Source organism: Pyxicephalus adspersus, chromosome Z, assembly GCF_032062135.1.
Source record: "Pyxicephalus adspersus chromosome Z, UCB_Pads_2.0, whole genome shotgun sequence".
Lineage (NCBI taxonomy): Eukaryota > Metazoa > Chordata > Amphibia > Anura > Pyxicephalidae > Pyxicephalus > Pyxicephalus adspersus.
The window spans coordinates 83587511-83604358 of NC_092871.1; the positions used below are offsets into that span (position 1 = coordinate 83587511).

The following is a 16848-nucleotide window of genomic DNA, read 5'->3' on the forward strand; positions in this document are numbered from 1 at the left end:
TCGGCCCAAATTAAATCCATCTGAAACCAATTTCATTCCAAGTTTGTAAAGTGTAAATCTAATCCACGGTCTCTTTTTATAAACAACAACTATCCCATGCAATTTATATAGAAAATGAATGAGATATAGCAAGTATCAGCTGTAGATGTATGCCAATTAATACACATGAAATGTGTAATGATTTTTATTAAATGTAGGACTGAATAATTATTATTTTTTTAATTTAGTTTTATTTTTAGATTTTATATATGTTTTAGATGTTTTCTTCATAATTATTAAAATATTTTATTTTGACATACATTCATTTTTATATATTTATTTTTTTTTGTAATATTTCATTTTTTTTATTTTTTGTCATCTATTTATTTTTGTAATAAATAACTGTTGTTGTGCCAAAGTTACCCCTGATTAACACTTTTTATAATAATTTAACAAAAACAAAAAGGACGCATTCAAAAAACAACAATAAAATAAACTGTATAAAAAAAAAACTCTAAAAAAAAGATAAAGCAGGAGAGCACAATGATAAGAACCACAAATACTAGGACGTGTGATAAACACAAATATTAAGATTGTGGGAGAAATAAACTAAATTATCCTAAAAGTAACCAAATCCTCCATCTTAATTTTTTTTTAGACAAATTGTTAATGTTAATTACCACATTTGCCAAATTTTGCTCAAAGCAAAATCAATTTTACCAAACATTTACTCATTTTTGACTCATTGTAAGTTTGTTATGCTGCCTTGGACTTTTGAGGTGTATCTGCTCCCAGTATTGCTATGACAGGGCCAAGATTAATTCTGAAAACCAGCAAGTGATTTCTCTGGAATACAGAATAATGAGCCAGTTGCAAGTATTACATTTAGGGTGAATTTCTTTTTAAAGCCCGACTATACACAAAACTAAACAAGGCAAATCAGGCAATCAAGGTAATAATTGAATACAAACTGTGTATAGTAGCAGGGGTAGACAGAATATCTGTTTTGTGGGGCAAATGTGCTTGTAAGGTGCACTGCAACTCATTTCCTAAAATTTCCAGAGGGTGGATTGTTCATGTGCCACCATGTGGCGGCCAAAGTTGGATGGACAGTAATTGCCAGGATTCACTTCCTATGATCCTAATATTTCACCTAATCCATGTCTCTATGTTAGAAGGCTGGACTCACAAAAAGAAGGTGGTGTACAAGTGTAGGACCTGTTAACAGGAAATAACTGAATTGCTGACTGCGTAAATAGTTGACAACTACAGATAAGCACAGCTACACAATGGGCTCTTTTTCTAAAAGAGGGAAATAGACATTCCCATTACATTCCCACCTGGGAATATTCCAGATCTGTTTGCCTGGTTTGATTTGGTGTTTTATTTGGACTTTATGAGAAGAATAATGTGTTTTTAGATTTTCTACTATCTCATTGTGTTTCTGCAGGTCACAGAAACTCGTACCGGCCCACTGGGATGTAGCAGCTATGACAATCTCGATTCAGTCAGTTCGGTGCTGTTACAAAGCACAGAAAGCAAACTGCATCTTCAGGGTGAGTAATATGAATTTGTTCAAGCTGTCAATGGAAGGATATATATATATATATATATATATATATATATATATATATATATATATATGTTTTGGGGGAAATAATATTTTTTTATTCTTTATTTGGTAAGCATAAATTACAATTTCTTGTTTTTATGTGCATGAGCCCTGGATGAATTTCTGCAGGTTGCACTCAGAAAAGTCTATTCACAAAATTTTAATAGAAAATCTGAAATAAGTTTTAGTCATCAACTAATTTATTTGTGCTGCCACCAGAATAATTTCACTTAACTTACAACATTATAGGTACTGGGGTCATTCATAGAAGCTCAATGCAGGATGATTACTAGAAAATTGGTTTTATAGTAATACCATACAGACTGCCCTATTCATAAAACCAATCAGTCTACAAAAGCTTCATTTTTATGAATTATGACCAGTTTTAAAACAAACGCTACTTTTTACTATTGTACCATGTGTCCCTGCAAATTTATAAAGTATGAACCAGATTGTTGAAAAGCATTTGCCCATTTTTCGGGTGCCGAATGCCACAATAGAGGTCTGTGGTGTTTGTTTAGAGTGATGATTGGAAAACACCAATAAGATTTAATTCTCATTTAGATCTGAACTATTCCAACCTCAGATTGTGATGTGGGATTTGGATATCCTGAGCACGGGCAATAGAGCCTGTTCTCGGAATCATCCAACCATAGTCTGCTACATTGGCATGCCTGTCTCCATTTTTTTTTTTAACAAGGATTTGGATATCCCACACATGGACAAAAGTGCCTGCTCTCATAATCATTTAACAATAGGCTTCCACATCTGTCCACATCTTTTCTAGAGCTCTGCAGCTAACATCAAGAATGGAATCAGTGCAGCCTGACTGGAATGGCTGAATCATACAGGTTTAGCATATGGCTCCGCCAGTATAGATTTGCTGGGTCAATAAATAAAAAATGAGCTCCAGAGCTAGGCCATTTAAACCTTTGTTGACCAAAATCTGAATACTGACTTGGGATTTCCAAATCCTGTATGATTTTGTAACTGGATTTGATTCAAAGCTGATTTTATCATTCTCCTCATCTCTGTTTATCACTTTTGCCTTGATCTCCACTTTGCATTATGTAGCTGCAATGCAAGTTTATGGCCCCGCAAACTTTACTTTTCTAGAGATTTATTCTGGTGATCCAATACTGCACTGTGAATGGAATTGTAGATTGGCAGCAATCAAAGGGTACTGATGGCCACCCTACACAATGTGATCACACTTTTATTAGGCGAGTGGTAAAAATTTGGAAAAAGTGCAGAAGAATGTTGAAATCTGTTATCAGAGCTCTCTCTTGCAAAACACAAATGAAAATACATGCACCTTTCAGCTGTAAAAATAAAGGGGTGCTGCTTTAGCAGTAAATCAGTTACCATAGAAAATGAATTACCTCACTCAGCAAAAACTACTTTTGCTGTATTTGTGGTGTCGTAAGTGCAAACAAAAATTTAAAAAAGATTATTGTATTTTCATAAATCAAAGTTAAGAGTAAAGTTGAGATAAACTGTTTTTGCAGAAAAACTACATGCTGATCTGAACATGTCTAGTGATCGGTAAGGCACACTTAGAAAATACATTGTTTTGACCATATCTTATTTACATAATTTGTTTTTCCATTTGTTGCTCATAGGTCCCCTTGACTTATTTCCCACGCCAGCAAATTTGATGACAATACAATGTTCAAAGGCATTGCAATTAACTTAAAATTTGAAAGGCAGCTTGAAAACGCTTTTCCAGATGTTATCTTTGATTTACACAAAAACAACATGCTTTTTAAAACATTTTTTTAAATTACCTTGTAAAATCAGCAAGTTCAGTTTGTAAAAAGCCTTAAATTAGAAAAAAGGTCTCCATGGGGTCCCATTAACATTTGCTGTGTGGCCAGGTTACACCATTAAAATTTTACTATCCCAATTGTATGTAGTTATGCCCCTGAATGAAGTATAAAAAATGCAGAACATCAAGCACGTTAACGTATAAAAGCCAAAAATTACTTTCTAAAAATACGCTAATACCTCATAATGTGCACTTGGGCGGAATTTAACAAAAGCTCCAGACAATACAATTCCTTGTTAATTCAGCATTGACTTTCAACCTATTTGTATACTTCATCCAGTATGGTTCCGTGAAACCTATTATTGTCAATGCCTGATTTCCTTTCTGCCTAATGCAAATTGAACTAACTACATACCATCAATTTAATTAAACGAAGCCTGAAAAAATAAATCATATTTTGCATTTTGTAATATAAGAAAGTGTAGGTTACTTACCACTCGAATATGATTAACTATGGGGGTTCCGGCCAAGGCTGATGGCTTAGATTAGTTGTACATACTAACTGGTATCCTAATATGTAAATCAAGAAACCCTTAATGCTTGTATTAGGCGTTAGTTCCTTCATAAAGCAACAACTGGGCCAGGTTCAATTTAGCATCAAAACTTCAACATTTTCCTGGCATTCAATATTCTTGGGAAAACATTTGATGAACATCAATTGAAATCATTCAATAAGGTTCTATTGTATCATTCAAACTGACCTTAACCTCTGGTGTCTGGTTGACTGGGGGTCAGGAGGACATTGCATTCAGGCCATCTAATCAACCTGAAAGCCTTTTGTTGTAATAGTCATTTACAAAAAATTAGGAAGCTCCCCATTTTGAGCTTATAGTGACCCAACATTACAACGTTGACCTGGCATTTGGTTCTGGTGCTGGTGTGAACCTTGCCTTATAGACAAGTACAAGGGACATTAGTGACCAATAGATTGGATGGTGGGCACACATTTAGACAGCTCTGCTCAAAAATTTGTAAAAAGTGTTCCCAGAAAAAGTAAAAGCTGGTGTGACCAAAAATTAAGGGAGGGAGTTTGGGGCAACTCTTTAAAAACACCAATGGTTTCTCCAAATGGGATTCCTAATGTTGGTTGTAATCACTATTTACAAAATCGGAGGTGCTTCTTATTTTGAGTTTACAATGGCCTCTAGAATGTTGACCTAGCATTTGATTCTGGTGCTGGTGTAAACCTTGCCATATAGACAAGTACAAGGGACGTTAGAGACCAATAGATTGGTTGATGGTCACACATTTAGACTGCTCCAAATATTGTGAAAAGTGTTCTCAGCAGGGTACAGGCGGGTGTGACCACAAATGGGGGCCAGCTCCATATTTACACCAATGATTTCTCTAAAGGGGATTCTTAATGTTGGTTGGAAATGGTTATAACCTCCATTTACCAAAATTGGGACGCTCCTCATTTTGAACCTACAGTGGCCCAATGTTACAAATGTAAGCGTTACCACATTGACCTGGCATTTGATTCTAGTGATTGTATGAACCTTGCCTTTTAATCAAGTACAAGGGACATTGGGGACTTCCAGATTCACTGATGGGCACACTTTTAGATAGGCCTACTCCAAAATTTGTGAACAGTGTTCCCAACATGTGATGTGACCACAAATGGTGGCAAACTCCATAATAACACCAATGGTTTTTCAAAAGGGTATTCTTAATGTTGGTTGTAAATGGTTGTAACCATCATTTACAAAAATTGGGATACACCTCATTTTAGTTTACCTGGCATTTGATTCAGATGCTGGTGTGGATCTTGCTTTATACCAGGGATGTTAGAGACCAACATATTGCCTGATGGACACACTTTTAGACAGGTCCACTCCAAAATTTTTGTAAAAATTGTTCCTAGAAGTGGGGAGACTGGTGTAGACACAAATGGGGGCCACCTCCATGCTGACACCAATGGTTTCTCCAAATGGGATCTCCAACAACCTTATGTACATATGATGGTCAAATGTCCACCAATTGGTGTGAATATGCCTTATTAGTGAAAACCATGTCCAAATAATCTTGAATCTAGTAAATAAAAGGGAATTGTAATTGGAATTGTATACACACTTCTCAACCTCTTGGAGGGGAGACACATTCTACTTGGTATTGCTTAATTATTGTATTGACTAATCCGTATGATAATCCATTGATCTTCACATTGATCTTCACCCACTCTCCTTGGATGTTAAAATGTCTTACATTGACAGCTTACATAATAGATAACCTGCTTTGACATGTTACAAAGTGGAGAGGTTAATGACAGAAACCTTTTTGTGTCACCTAATTAACAAAAGTCCTTGTGGGTCACAAGCCATATGCAATGTTACAATCTGACTGAACAATTTATTGAGTATTAGATCTATAGAATTGAAAATTGAAGAATAATTGTACTTATGGAATTTGGAAGGTTTCTAAAGCGGATGGGCTTAAACATTTCCATTAGACCTAAGCAGAACGTAAAGCTGCTCATACGCCTTAGGATACCCTCTTTCAATTAATGTTGAGTAGATTTAGACTGAAAGATATTTTATTTTTTCTTTCAATTCAACCTCATCATAGAAGTAAATCCAAGCTGAAGGGCATTAATCTTTACTAAAGCCCTGGTTATCATAGGCAATTTATATTTTATTTATTTTGCAACCTCTTAGCAATCTCCTCCATGTCTACATGTGCTCCAATGATTGCTGGTTGGCATTTTCAGGGTGGGTTTTATTGATGGTAAAAACAATGGACCATTTTTGTGAAATGGATGTCAAAATGGGCACTTGAAGGTCCCATTTTAAGCTGAATTATTAAAACCAGCAATTAACGCAATTGGCACCAAAGTTGTATTATTTCTGCTGAAATAAGAGAACTTTTTCCTTCATTCATAAAATTCGTTATCAGTTGACAAAATTGTCACTTTTATGAATGATTACCACATTTTAGAGTTTTTTTTCCCCACTTTTGTTTATTGAAACATTCTTTCAATGCAGATGTTGTTTAACATAACAATACAAACAATTCAAATGTTTAGCTTCTTGCCTAGTTACACAGCTTGGCCTGTCCAGGCTTTTTGCCTATTCGAGCAGTATGTATGTGCATGACAGCAATCTGTCCACTTTCTATAAGATGACACTCTGTTCAAAGTCCCTGTCTATAGGCCCAGCCAAGCCTGTACACACTTGTGTACCCACAACTTTTTACGAAGCAACAACTTGGTCAAATCACTGATCTATAAGTCTGAAAAGGCCTGGACATGCTCATTGCATGTCTGCAAGACTTTCCATTAGATGAGTCCAGTCTACCAGTCTCTAGGCCCACACAGACCTGGACATGCTCCTTGCATATCCACACAACTTTCCATTAAGTAAATCTGGTCAAAGCTCTAGTCTATAAAGCCAGACAGGCCTGGAGACTCTCCTTACACATCCACACAACTTTTCATAACATTAAAGTGCCTTGCAGACATTAAATGCCTAGACACATTTCTTGCATGTCCACACAACATTCAATCAGATGATTTTGGTCAAAGCACCAACTTAAAAAGTCGGGCAGGGACATACTACTTGCGTGTTTGAATACACATGCTTCTCCTGCAGCACTCTGTTATCTGGAAAGGGAGCACTGACTGACTAGCTCGGTTATCAGTATTTTTAAGATACATTGCTAAAATAAGGTCAAACAGTGAAGAACTGTCATAAAGTGAATAAGGTTGGACAGTGAAGAACTGAACATCTGGAAGTGTTGTTTTGCCAGTGGACTATACAGGGGATGAGTTAATAAAAACTGCAATTGGTTGCATTGGCACCAGAAATGTGCCAGCTTGCCTTTTTCTACAGTTATCGAAGCTTTTAATATTATTTGTGACAGGGTTCCCTTTGTACATGTTAAAGGCCATATAAGATTTGGTGATTGGGTTTACATCTCCTTTAATAGAATGTACAGTCAGAGGGATTCTTTTCTAAGAGGCACAGTATAAATACAACTCAATTGGTTGATAAAGGAATTCAATAAACATGAAATGCATTGTAAATGTAGTAGGCAGATCTCATCTATACAGATGCAGTTATTTGAAAAGAATGCTAAAGGTAACCTGTTTATATTCACTGAGGCACTCTAAAGTATCCTCATTAAATAGTTTTCAGATAATCCCATAGACGCAAGTTTTAGTGGCTTTTTGAACGAAGATGAACTCAATTTCATTGACTTTAGCATTTTTAGAGTTTGAAGAATAATATATTGAAGAAGCCAGATTACTTATGTGGATGTAAGGGAAATTTGTTAGGGAAAGTTTTAGACCAAAAGTTGCTCATAAAGTTTAGCTCATTGCCATGCCACATATTTTTCCCAGCACAGCTTTCTTCTTTATGTCCTTTCCAGTCCTTAGGTTAGATTAGTCCATTAGATTTTTAGTTTCAGGTGTTTTTATCCCCTAATTTTGCTCTTAGGGTCGTTCCAGGAACACATGTCCCGTTCTATGGTGACACTCACTACTTCAAAGTGCAGCATTGTCACTCTCCACCAGGCAGTGGGAAAATTACAGCCAACTGGGCTTTTTAATCTGACCAATCAAATATTGGCACAAAATTGTCCACTGGCAAAAAAAGGTGAACAATAACTCTGTTTCTGCTCAAAATGAAAGTAATTTGAATTAAAGTTTTATTTTACTGTTAGGTAATGGCTTTTACATCTAATTTATATCAGTTCATACAATCTCCATCCATCTGATACTGGTCCGACTCGTCAAATTTTAAAACCCATTGTGGCCCCTGAGCCATAAAGTTTTCCCCTGCTCTAGGGCATGAGGTGGACTAGTCAACACACTAGTAACTGAGTGACCAGCTTAGTTGTTGCTCTGAAGTGAACTTTTATATCATTCTGGGATGTGGATATTTGACCTTCTGTATGTCTTTGTAGCCACTGACACCAAAAGGGGAAAGAGAAGGGAAATCCATATTTTTTTCTAATCATCACTGGAGCAAGGAGACAAATATTTCTTCTATGGGAATTCCCCAACCTTGTAAAGGTTTTTTCACATTTCCTAATGCAACTCAAGGATATAAAAATAAAACTGTTAGTTCTACTGTAAAAATGTGTGACCAGGCAGGGCTTTATTTAGGAAATGGATAGGTGATGTCTCTTATCCAATAAAACATACTCAATTGCCTGATTGCTTTCTTTGACTGTCAAAAAAGATGGTAGTCCAGATACCCGGTGCATCCCGGCTTCCTCTACAGCTGCTAGGAATGAATTAACTCCCACAAGCTTTTACAGGCCAAAATGCCCAAAGATTGAAACAAAGAAGAGAAAAAAGAAGAATATGGTGACACCTGTAACAGAATAGGGACAGGGGAGTGTAAAGAGAGTAAATTATGCGGATAATCTCCGCAGCAGGATTCAGACAACAAAAAAAAATCAATATAGCAGTTCTATCTAAAAAATCTTTACATACAGCTACATTAGAACTAGTCCCTAAAATGTATCAATTCGAAAAAATGGAGGAGGATTTCTGGACAAATTCCTAAAATACCTCACAATAACGGTATTAAATAGCTTTCAAAATATTTTCAAGCCCCCATGCCCACACAAAAAAACCCAAAAACTAATTTTACTGTCTCTATGAAGGATTGTCACTTTACACTTTAGGAAGTGTGTTATGACTGTGGCTTCCCTTCTTATCTCCCTATTTATATAACATAAAGGCATCTGTTCTGTAGTCCACAGAGGGGGGCTGACCAGGATTAATAAGACTTGGCATACTACAGGGAGTGTGCACAGGATAGCACTGAAATTTTGGCAGACTCAGCATAAATTTTTTTGCACCTTTGCACCCAAATAAATGAAAACTATTTTATTAAAGTTAATAAACCAAATCAAATAAATTTCATTATTAAGATTTACAGATTAAACATTCATCATTTGACAGAACATGACATAGTCTGCCAAGTTCCCCAGTCATGGCCTTAAACCATTACTTCCAGCGATCCAGTTTGTGTTGTAGGGAGTAAGAAGAGAAATTATTTAGAGAATGAAACATCCGTCAGGTCAATTAAAAAGCGGAGCTAATCTGCATAAAATAAATTAGAATTGTAAATCTGTGTGCATTAATCTAATAACATTGTGAGATCCCAGCGAGAGCTTCAAGGTAAGTAAATACAATTAAGACATTCCCCAAATGCAACATAATAATTTGGTTTTGTTGATTGTCTATCATTTAGAGAGATCTTTTATTAAAGGGTTAATAGAAGACATTAGGAAGAGTAGCAAAAAATTTAATTTATAGTTGACCTGCAGTGGTGCCATGGGGACCCAAATGAGAATAAAGGAACCCAAACCAGGAATGATCGAACCACCATCTGCTTCAATGACAGGTTCCATGGGATAAAGCACTCTGAGCCGCCTTTTTTAACCTTTTTCTATCCTTGACAACATTTTCACCAGCCTGTTTGGCAAGGATGTATACGGGAGGCAGAGCCTAAGACACCAGCCTCAGGCTTTACCAGCTCACCCCACAAGGGATTTTGGACTTTAGAAGGTGGTACCCAGGTTGCCCTCCCCCCATACACACAAGGTTTGTTGACTGGCTAAGACCAATGCGCAGCACAAGAGCAGAAGGTCAGGGCAGTCAGCAATCGAGAACAGAAAATTGAGTCAGGTCAGAGCAAGGGTTTATTTACCAAAGTATCAGGAACAGATTTAGGATTGAGAATGTTGTGACCTGGAATCAGAGCCTGGAAAATTCCTTGTTCAGGAAACATCCTGTTGTCAGACAGTTCCTTATATAGGTGAAACCATCTGACCAGCAGGTGACATACCCCACCACCAGAGGGAGTGCTGGAGATGAGGCAGCTCAGGCATTCACAGCTTCACCAGTAGATTTAAAGTGTCTGCAGCTCTTAGGAAGTCACATGGTTCAGACCAGGAAAGAAAACAGTGAATGGGATTCCTGGGCAAAGCTGTTGCTGGCTGGAGAGAAGGGCAAGGTTTCAGGAGCTCCTAGACACCTCTGGGTAAACCACGAGGTTCCACAGCGTCATGGTTGAGAATGGCTGCGTTTACAGAATTGAGATAACATTGGCTAATCACTGTTGGTTAATCGGTTAGGATAAACTGGTACTGGAATTGTCTATGTACATTTGAATTTATTTAAAAGACATTTAAAACTTTTTAAACTTAATTTTCATGCAAGTGGCTTTCAGCTGATCATCAATATTATCGGTGGTTATTTTTTATTATGCACTGGCATTTTTACTAGTGCCAACGAATTTATAAGGTCCCATCACCTTTTTAGATCACCAAATAGACCTCAGTGGAGATCAGTTGGCCATGTACTCTACTTTTCTTGCAATCATGACAACCAATCAGAGGATCAGCACTTTTGATGAATTTTGGTTCAGCACCCAAAACATTGGTTGCCACTATTGAAAATCTGACCTTTCATAAATCTAGTATTAGAAAAATGAAGATTGGATTTGAAGACGTGTAAAAACAACTAGTGATATAATAACAAGTAATAAAAAAACCATACTTTATAAAAAAAAAAAAATTCCCTAATTTTAAAACATATTAGGTTGCTAAACTTGTACAATTCTCCATTAAATTTCCACTATGGGAACAACTTGATGAAGCTGAACAGCAAAAGTAGTGATTATGTGGGGTATAGACAAACTTTTGTACTACCTGGAGTTCATAAAAGATCCCCTTTTTAGACATGCTATAACTTAGGGGCCCATTTACTGCAGCCAAGTAATAATGCCTATATCATGCGTTTTAGGATGTGGTGCCATTCCTAATGGCACCCGAATGCACGTTTGCTGCTCCACAGGGCGATGATCTATAGAGTGTGTGGTTTGACCCTGAAAAAAGGTGCAGCAATTTGTGGACCTCACTTGAATGCTGGGCAACAATTTTAATGAATGAGATTTTCCAGCTCAACACGGACCCACAAATGCACTAAAGCAATCCATATTTTTAAATAGGATCTGACACTTTTGCTTTTTCCCATCGTTTAATTAAAAAATAGATGAATTATTGCTCATCACTTTGTTTGACACACTAAGTCATATTTATATGATGCGTGTTTAAAAGGTCTTATGACCATATGGTTATATACCTCAGGAACTGTCTGGTCATCATTAAGATTGTAGTAATAATTTATATGCTAAACTCTCACTTGCAATATTGATTTGTCCATTTAATGATAGTCAGTATGTCTTGTACTGTAGGGGGAAATCTGACTTAGTGATAGCAGGCTCCAATGCTGTCAGCTTCTCATAGAAGGCTGTATATACCTATATATAAATTTTATGATAGCATAGATTCAGCCAAATAAACTTTCCAGATATGTCATAAATTGTGTTGTAGAGACTGATTGCTTAGCTGGGGCATGGATATAACATTATAGAGATTGCTATTAGAAAATGTGAGTCTGTCTTCTTATCTACTTGTTCCAGGCATGTGCAGATTGACATTGACTATAATTGGGTATATATCATGAAATTATAATTTACATACTGTAGATGTGAAGAGCAGTGCTGACTGCAATATAAAACATGCAAGAGTAAATTTAACACTGTACTTTCCTATAACAGGAACTAGGTTTTTACTGCGGCACCACACAATGGGTGCCACCGCACTTCCTCAGAGAAGTTTTAGCCATCTTTATGGTCTTAGATTTACCAACATTAATGGATGCAGAGGATGCAACTTTTCCTATTTTTGACAGCTACATGGTCTGACACTGTCCCAGCCTGGTTAATCTGTTGGGCATTGTGGTCCCATTTGCCAGCTGCTATATCACTACTTTATAAGGGCAGTCTCCAGTGGTAGGCAAAAAGCCACTACAGCACACAAAAGGGTGCCAGATATCCAATTTTCTCCAAAATGCGTTTGATAATGAAGATTTTTTAGCCCGTGTAGACAACACAGATCTAAAGCTTGGACAGCAGGACACATAAGGATAATATCACTACTTGTATGTCCATTTCTTTATGTGTTGGGACATGCATATACATATACATATTGTATTTGCAGTTTTAGCCATTAGGCGGATCACTAGGTCCCTTTTCACTGCTTTCTAGGCTTTGCTTAGCTGGTTTAGGTTGGTTCTAAAAATCATGCAATATGCAAATATTTTTTAATATAATATATGCACAAAAGAACAAAAAAATTACTTGGACGAGTGACAAAACACAAAAGATTCTACAATGTCCTGGAACAATATCTTGAACTACAACCTGTGTTATCCAAAGATTCAAATTATGTCTGGACTATGTACAATAAGGTATCTACCTATTCTACATTAAGTGTAAAATGCTTTAAAACAAACCTTCATTCAGCTTTGTAGCTACAGACATTGCTGAGAAATTAATATCCAAAGGTTCCCAACAGAGGTATGTGATATTTATTCCCACCTATATATGGAATCAGAAATTTGGCTGCCTGTATGCTCAAAGAAAAACACACAAGAGGTGTTTCTAAGATATTAGAAATCATCTTTAAAATGTCAGTTGTGATCTTGAAAGATTTTTGAAAATATATTGCATTACAGTACAGGCAGCTACAGAGGTCAGGGATGGCATACTTCAAAGCTCTTACTGATTGTTAAAAACATGTCAATAATTTATGGTCCAGGCACTGGTACACTTTTAGTCTAAGCATTGATTCATCCTTCTTCTTTTCCCTCCCTGTGTTTTTAAATGAATTTAGACCGTTCCTGGGAAAAAAACCTTTATTGATTATGGTGAACAAAAAGTACACTTTTGTCACAAATGTAATATTTTTATAGAGGTGATATGAGCATAAATACTTTAATATATATCCAATCCCGTTTGGGAAAAACAGCATTTGATCAATTACCTGAGTTGTTTTTAAGGTACAATTAATGTTGCCCTGCTTGCTTTGTCCTATAAAATAAAGCAAAATAAAAAAATTTCACCTAAAAACTATGGGTTATGTTTCCCTTATGTAGGTTCAAGGGACATCACTCACCATCAGAGCACAATCTTGCAAAATGTAACTTTGGACCGTCAGCCTTTTTAGAATATTTGATGAGATGGTGGGTGATGTCACTGGACCCTAGATAAGGGGACCGAGAGCCATGGTCTAAGGTAGGTAGTTTTTTTCCTTCAAATTTAATCTAGTGTTGTTGCATGGGGAGGAAGTAAATAGCACAACCTAGGACTTTTACGGTAAGTTGATTTAAAGATAACCATTTAATAAAATAAAACGTCTACCTATGGTTCCTTGTTTATTAAGTTCTCCAAGATTGGAGAAGATAGACTATCATGGTTGGACCCAGGTGATCCAGCAAACCTTGATTAGATTTCATAAAATAATTTTCTATTATTTGCCAAACGTTTTCAATCATTGACCAATTCCAGGTTTGCTGGTTCACCAAGGTTCACCCATGATAGTCTATCTTCTCAAGTCTTGAAGATTTTGATTATTCTGTCCCACTGTTGGACTAGACTGTTATTTTGTCTGCTATGCCTTTCACATGAATCTCACTAAAGAGACAGCAATGTCACCCCAGTGTATTTTATCTGCTAGGAGAAAATGGTTTGGATAGGTGGATGGGCCTCTGGAGAGGTCAAATTCTTCTGTTTTAATTAAAGGCCCACTTTACCTTACATTATATGGTCAAAGAGTGTGGACACCCCACCAAATTGTTCAGGCAATTCAGCCACATCCATTGTTAAAAGTTGTAAAAAATCAGGCACAAGTTCATGCAATGGTACATAAAAAGTTTTAGATGAACCTTGTGGTTACTATTTATGGAAGGCCCTTTTTGGGTCCACAATGACGGTGTTTCTGTTCACAAATCCATTTCCTTGAAGACATGGTATGATGAATTTGTTGAAAAGGAACTTGAGTGTCCTGACCATGGACCCCCTTTGGGATAATGGCAAACCAGATCTTCTTATCCAACATTAGTACCTGACCTCAAAAATGTTCCTTGGGCGGTAAAGGGAAAAATTCCCACAGACTACCTCCAAAATCTTGCTTCCTAAAACCACATAGATGAGCTAACTTCATTGTACTGGTCATAATTATGGAATGTGAAGCTCAACGTCAGCTGTCCACACACCTTTGTACTTATAATGTAGATAGCAGGAATGTGATTTTGTAAACAATGTAATAAAATTTGATATGTATGTATGCCTGCCATTCAGTCTCACACCTTTCTATGTTTTATTTTTAATTTCACTTTATCATGTCATTGTCTTCAGGTCTGCAGATCATTATGCCTCAGTACTTGCAGGAGAAGTTTGTTCAGGCTGCATTGAGTTATATCATGTGTAATGGGGAAGGCGAATATTTGTGCAGGAACAATCAATGCTCCTGCTTGTGCTCTGAAGCCTTCCCTCAATGTAACTGTCCCTACACTGACATCCAGATCATCGAGAACACGTTGGTTAACCAGGGCAAAGCATGGGCACAAGCATACAAAGATTTTGAGAGCTCAGGTGAGGATTCCTATTTTTTCATTTCCACAATGTTCTTTCTTTTAACAATGAATGGGGACCTATTCACGCCTCTGTGCTTAGACTGTACTGTTCAACAGCAGAGTTCTTATCTATGGTGTGTTTTTAAAAGATTCTTCTTTGTTGGATAATCCTATATAATACAACTGCACTTGAGATATCCTCCTCCTAGAATGTACATTCAAAAGTAGCACACAATGCAAAACTATTCTATATCAAATATGTAATGCAAAAACAGAGTGACTGAGTGAAGTGTAAAATATAAATGTCAAAAAGAGTTCCTGGCAAGTAATAGCAGATATTTTTTGTACCACCAAGCTCAATGATGAGAAAGTGTCCTCCATGCCTCTTTAAGACCTGACTTCCTGGAGAATTGATTTATATCTAAGTGCCCATTCACAATTTCACAATCACAATGAGGACACTCACATACGTATGATGTAAATAAGTGATAACAGAAAGTTGTTTTGTAGTTTATCTGGCTTTTTAAACATTTTGTATTAAAGTGGTTTTTAATAATTGAAATATGGTTTATAATGGCATGAATTACTTGAAAAAATTGTGAAAAAATGTATAATATCTGTGTGCCTTAAAAGACACAATTTCCCTCAAACATTTAATGTTTTAAAAATATATATGATGGCCAACTTGACATTTTGAGATCATGATGGAGATCGGTGGTGTTCTTCAAATGTGGTGATCATAACCAAATTAAAAATGAATAGGCATTTGCAAATGAATAATATGCTTCTGATGGCTTTTTTAATATAAACATGGTACACTGATCAAAGCCCTAATTGCCACCATTAATTTTAATCAACCTTATAAAATTCTTATCCAGTGGTAAAAAATTCAGAACAATTTCCAAATTGGTCTTTTCAATGCTGAATTTCAGGCAAACACCCAAATACATAAATGAAATACTTAGGAGCTTTTTTGCCTTTTAAAGGATTTGTAGGTCTGTCCAACCAGAGCTTACAGAGCTCCAAATTGAAAGCCCCCTTGATGACTATACTATTCTCCTTTGCAGTTAAGTAATACAATTTGGTCATCTTCACCCCAGGCTTTAGCAGAACCCAGGCTAAGCACTGATTAGGAGGTATACCAAAAGCCTAGAATCAATTGAAGTCAGAAAAAAATCTACATGTTTTCTTTAAAAACACATCATAGAGATTCATGATTTTTAGATGCGCAATGTGTGAATAGTTCCGGACAGTTCATATATGTTTAATAGGATCTATTGTTGTCTATATTCCTATTTTATGTCTACAATGTCAACATATGTGACACACCATTTTCCTATTTCTCCTGCTGTGTTTTCTTTGTCTTTCAACATTTGTGTTATAAAACAAATGTATATGCCACATAATCACTGACAGTGAATGTCCTTTGTCTCACTTTACAAAAGTATGTCATGTGTCATGGTCGATCAAATGTTTGCATTCATGGTATTTCCCAGTGTAATGTCGTAGATCAGCTTGACAAATAGATATATATTGCTTTATATGCAGAATATAAAGCAGAATATATTTTTAGCAACCACAATGATTCCAAACACGCTTTAATAAAATATATTTATAAAACAGATAAACAAAGCTGGGAAATGGAATCAATAAAACCGTGGAGAGATTTTATTTTTTAACCAGTTGAGCCCTAGAGCTGTTTTAACATTTCAGTTTTAGGCTTATGAATCTCTTTTTATATTGGTATAACTTTTTTTATTTATTTAAAAAAAACAAAGAACGCTTTGATTTTTGATATTGTCTTTCTGGAATAATTTAATTTTCTGCCTGTTTTAAAAGGAAAAATAAATTTTCACATTTCATTTATGGCCTTATGAGGGTATTTCAGCAATAACATTCTTATTACCTGTAATTAATACAGAAGTGTATATGTGTGTGTATATATGTATGTATGTATGTATGTATATTTAAATATATATATTTAAATATATA

At 36.0% G+C, this 16848-nt stretch overlaps 1 protein-coding gene across 1 annotated transcript in view; it reads left to right on the forward strand.

The window, feature by feature from the left end:
- The window catches only part of BRINP1 (BMP/retinoic acid inducible neural specific 1), a 90726-nt gene that overhangs the window by 34434 nt on the left and 39444 nt on the right, over positions 1 to 16848 (forward strand). The window contains exons 4-5 of the mRNA XM_072430197.1: positions 1430 to 1535; positions 14639 to 14875. Coding sequence (XP_072286298.1) covers positions 1430 to 1535; positions 14639 to 14875 — 343 coding nt within the window. The remainder of the gene's footprint in view (positions 1 to 1429; positions 1536 to 14638; positions 14876 to 16848) is intronic.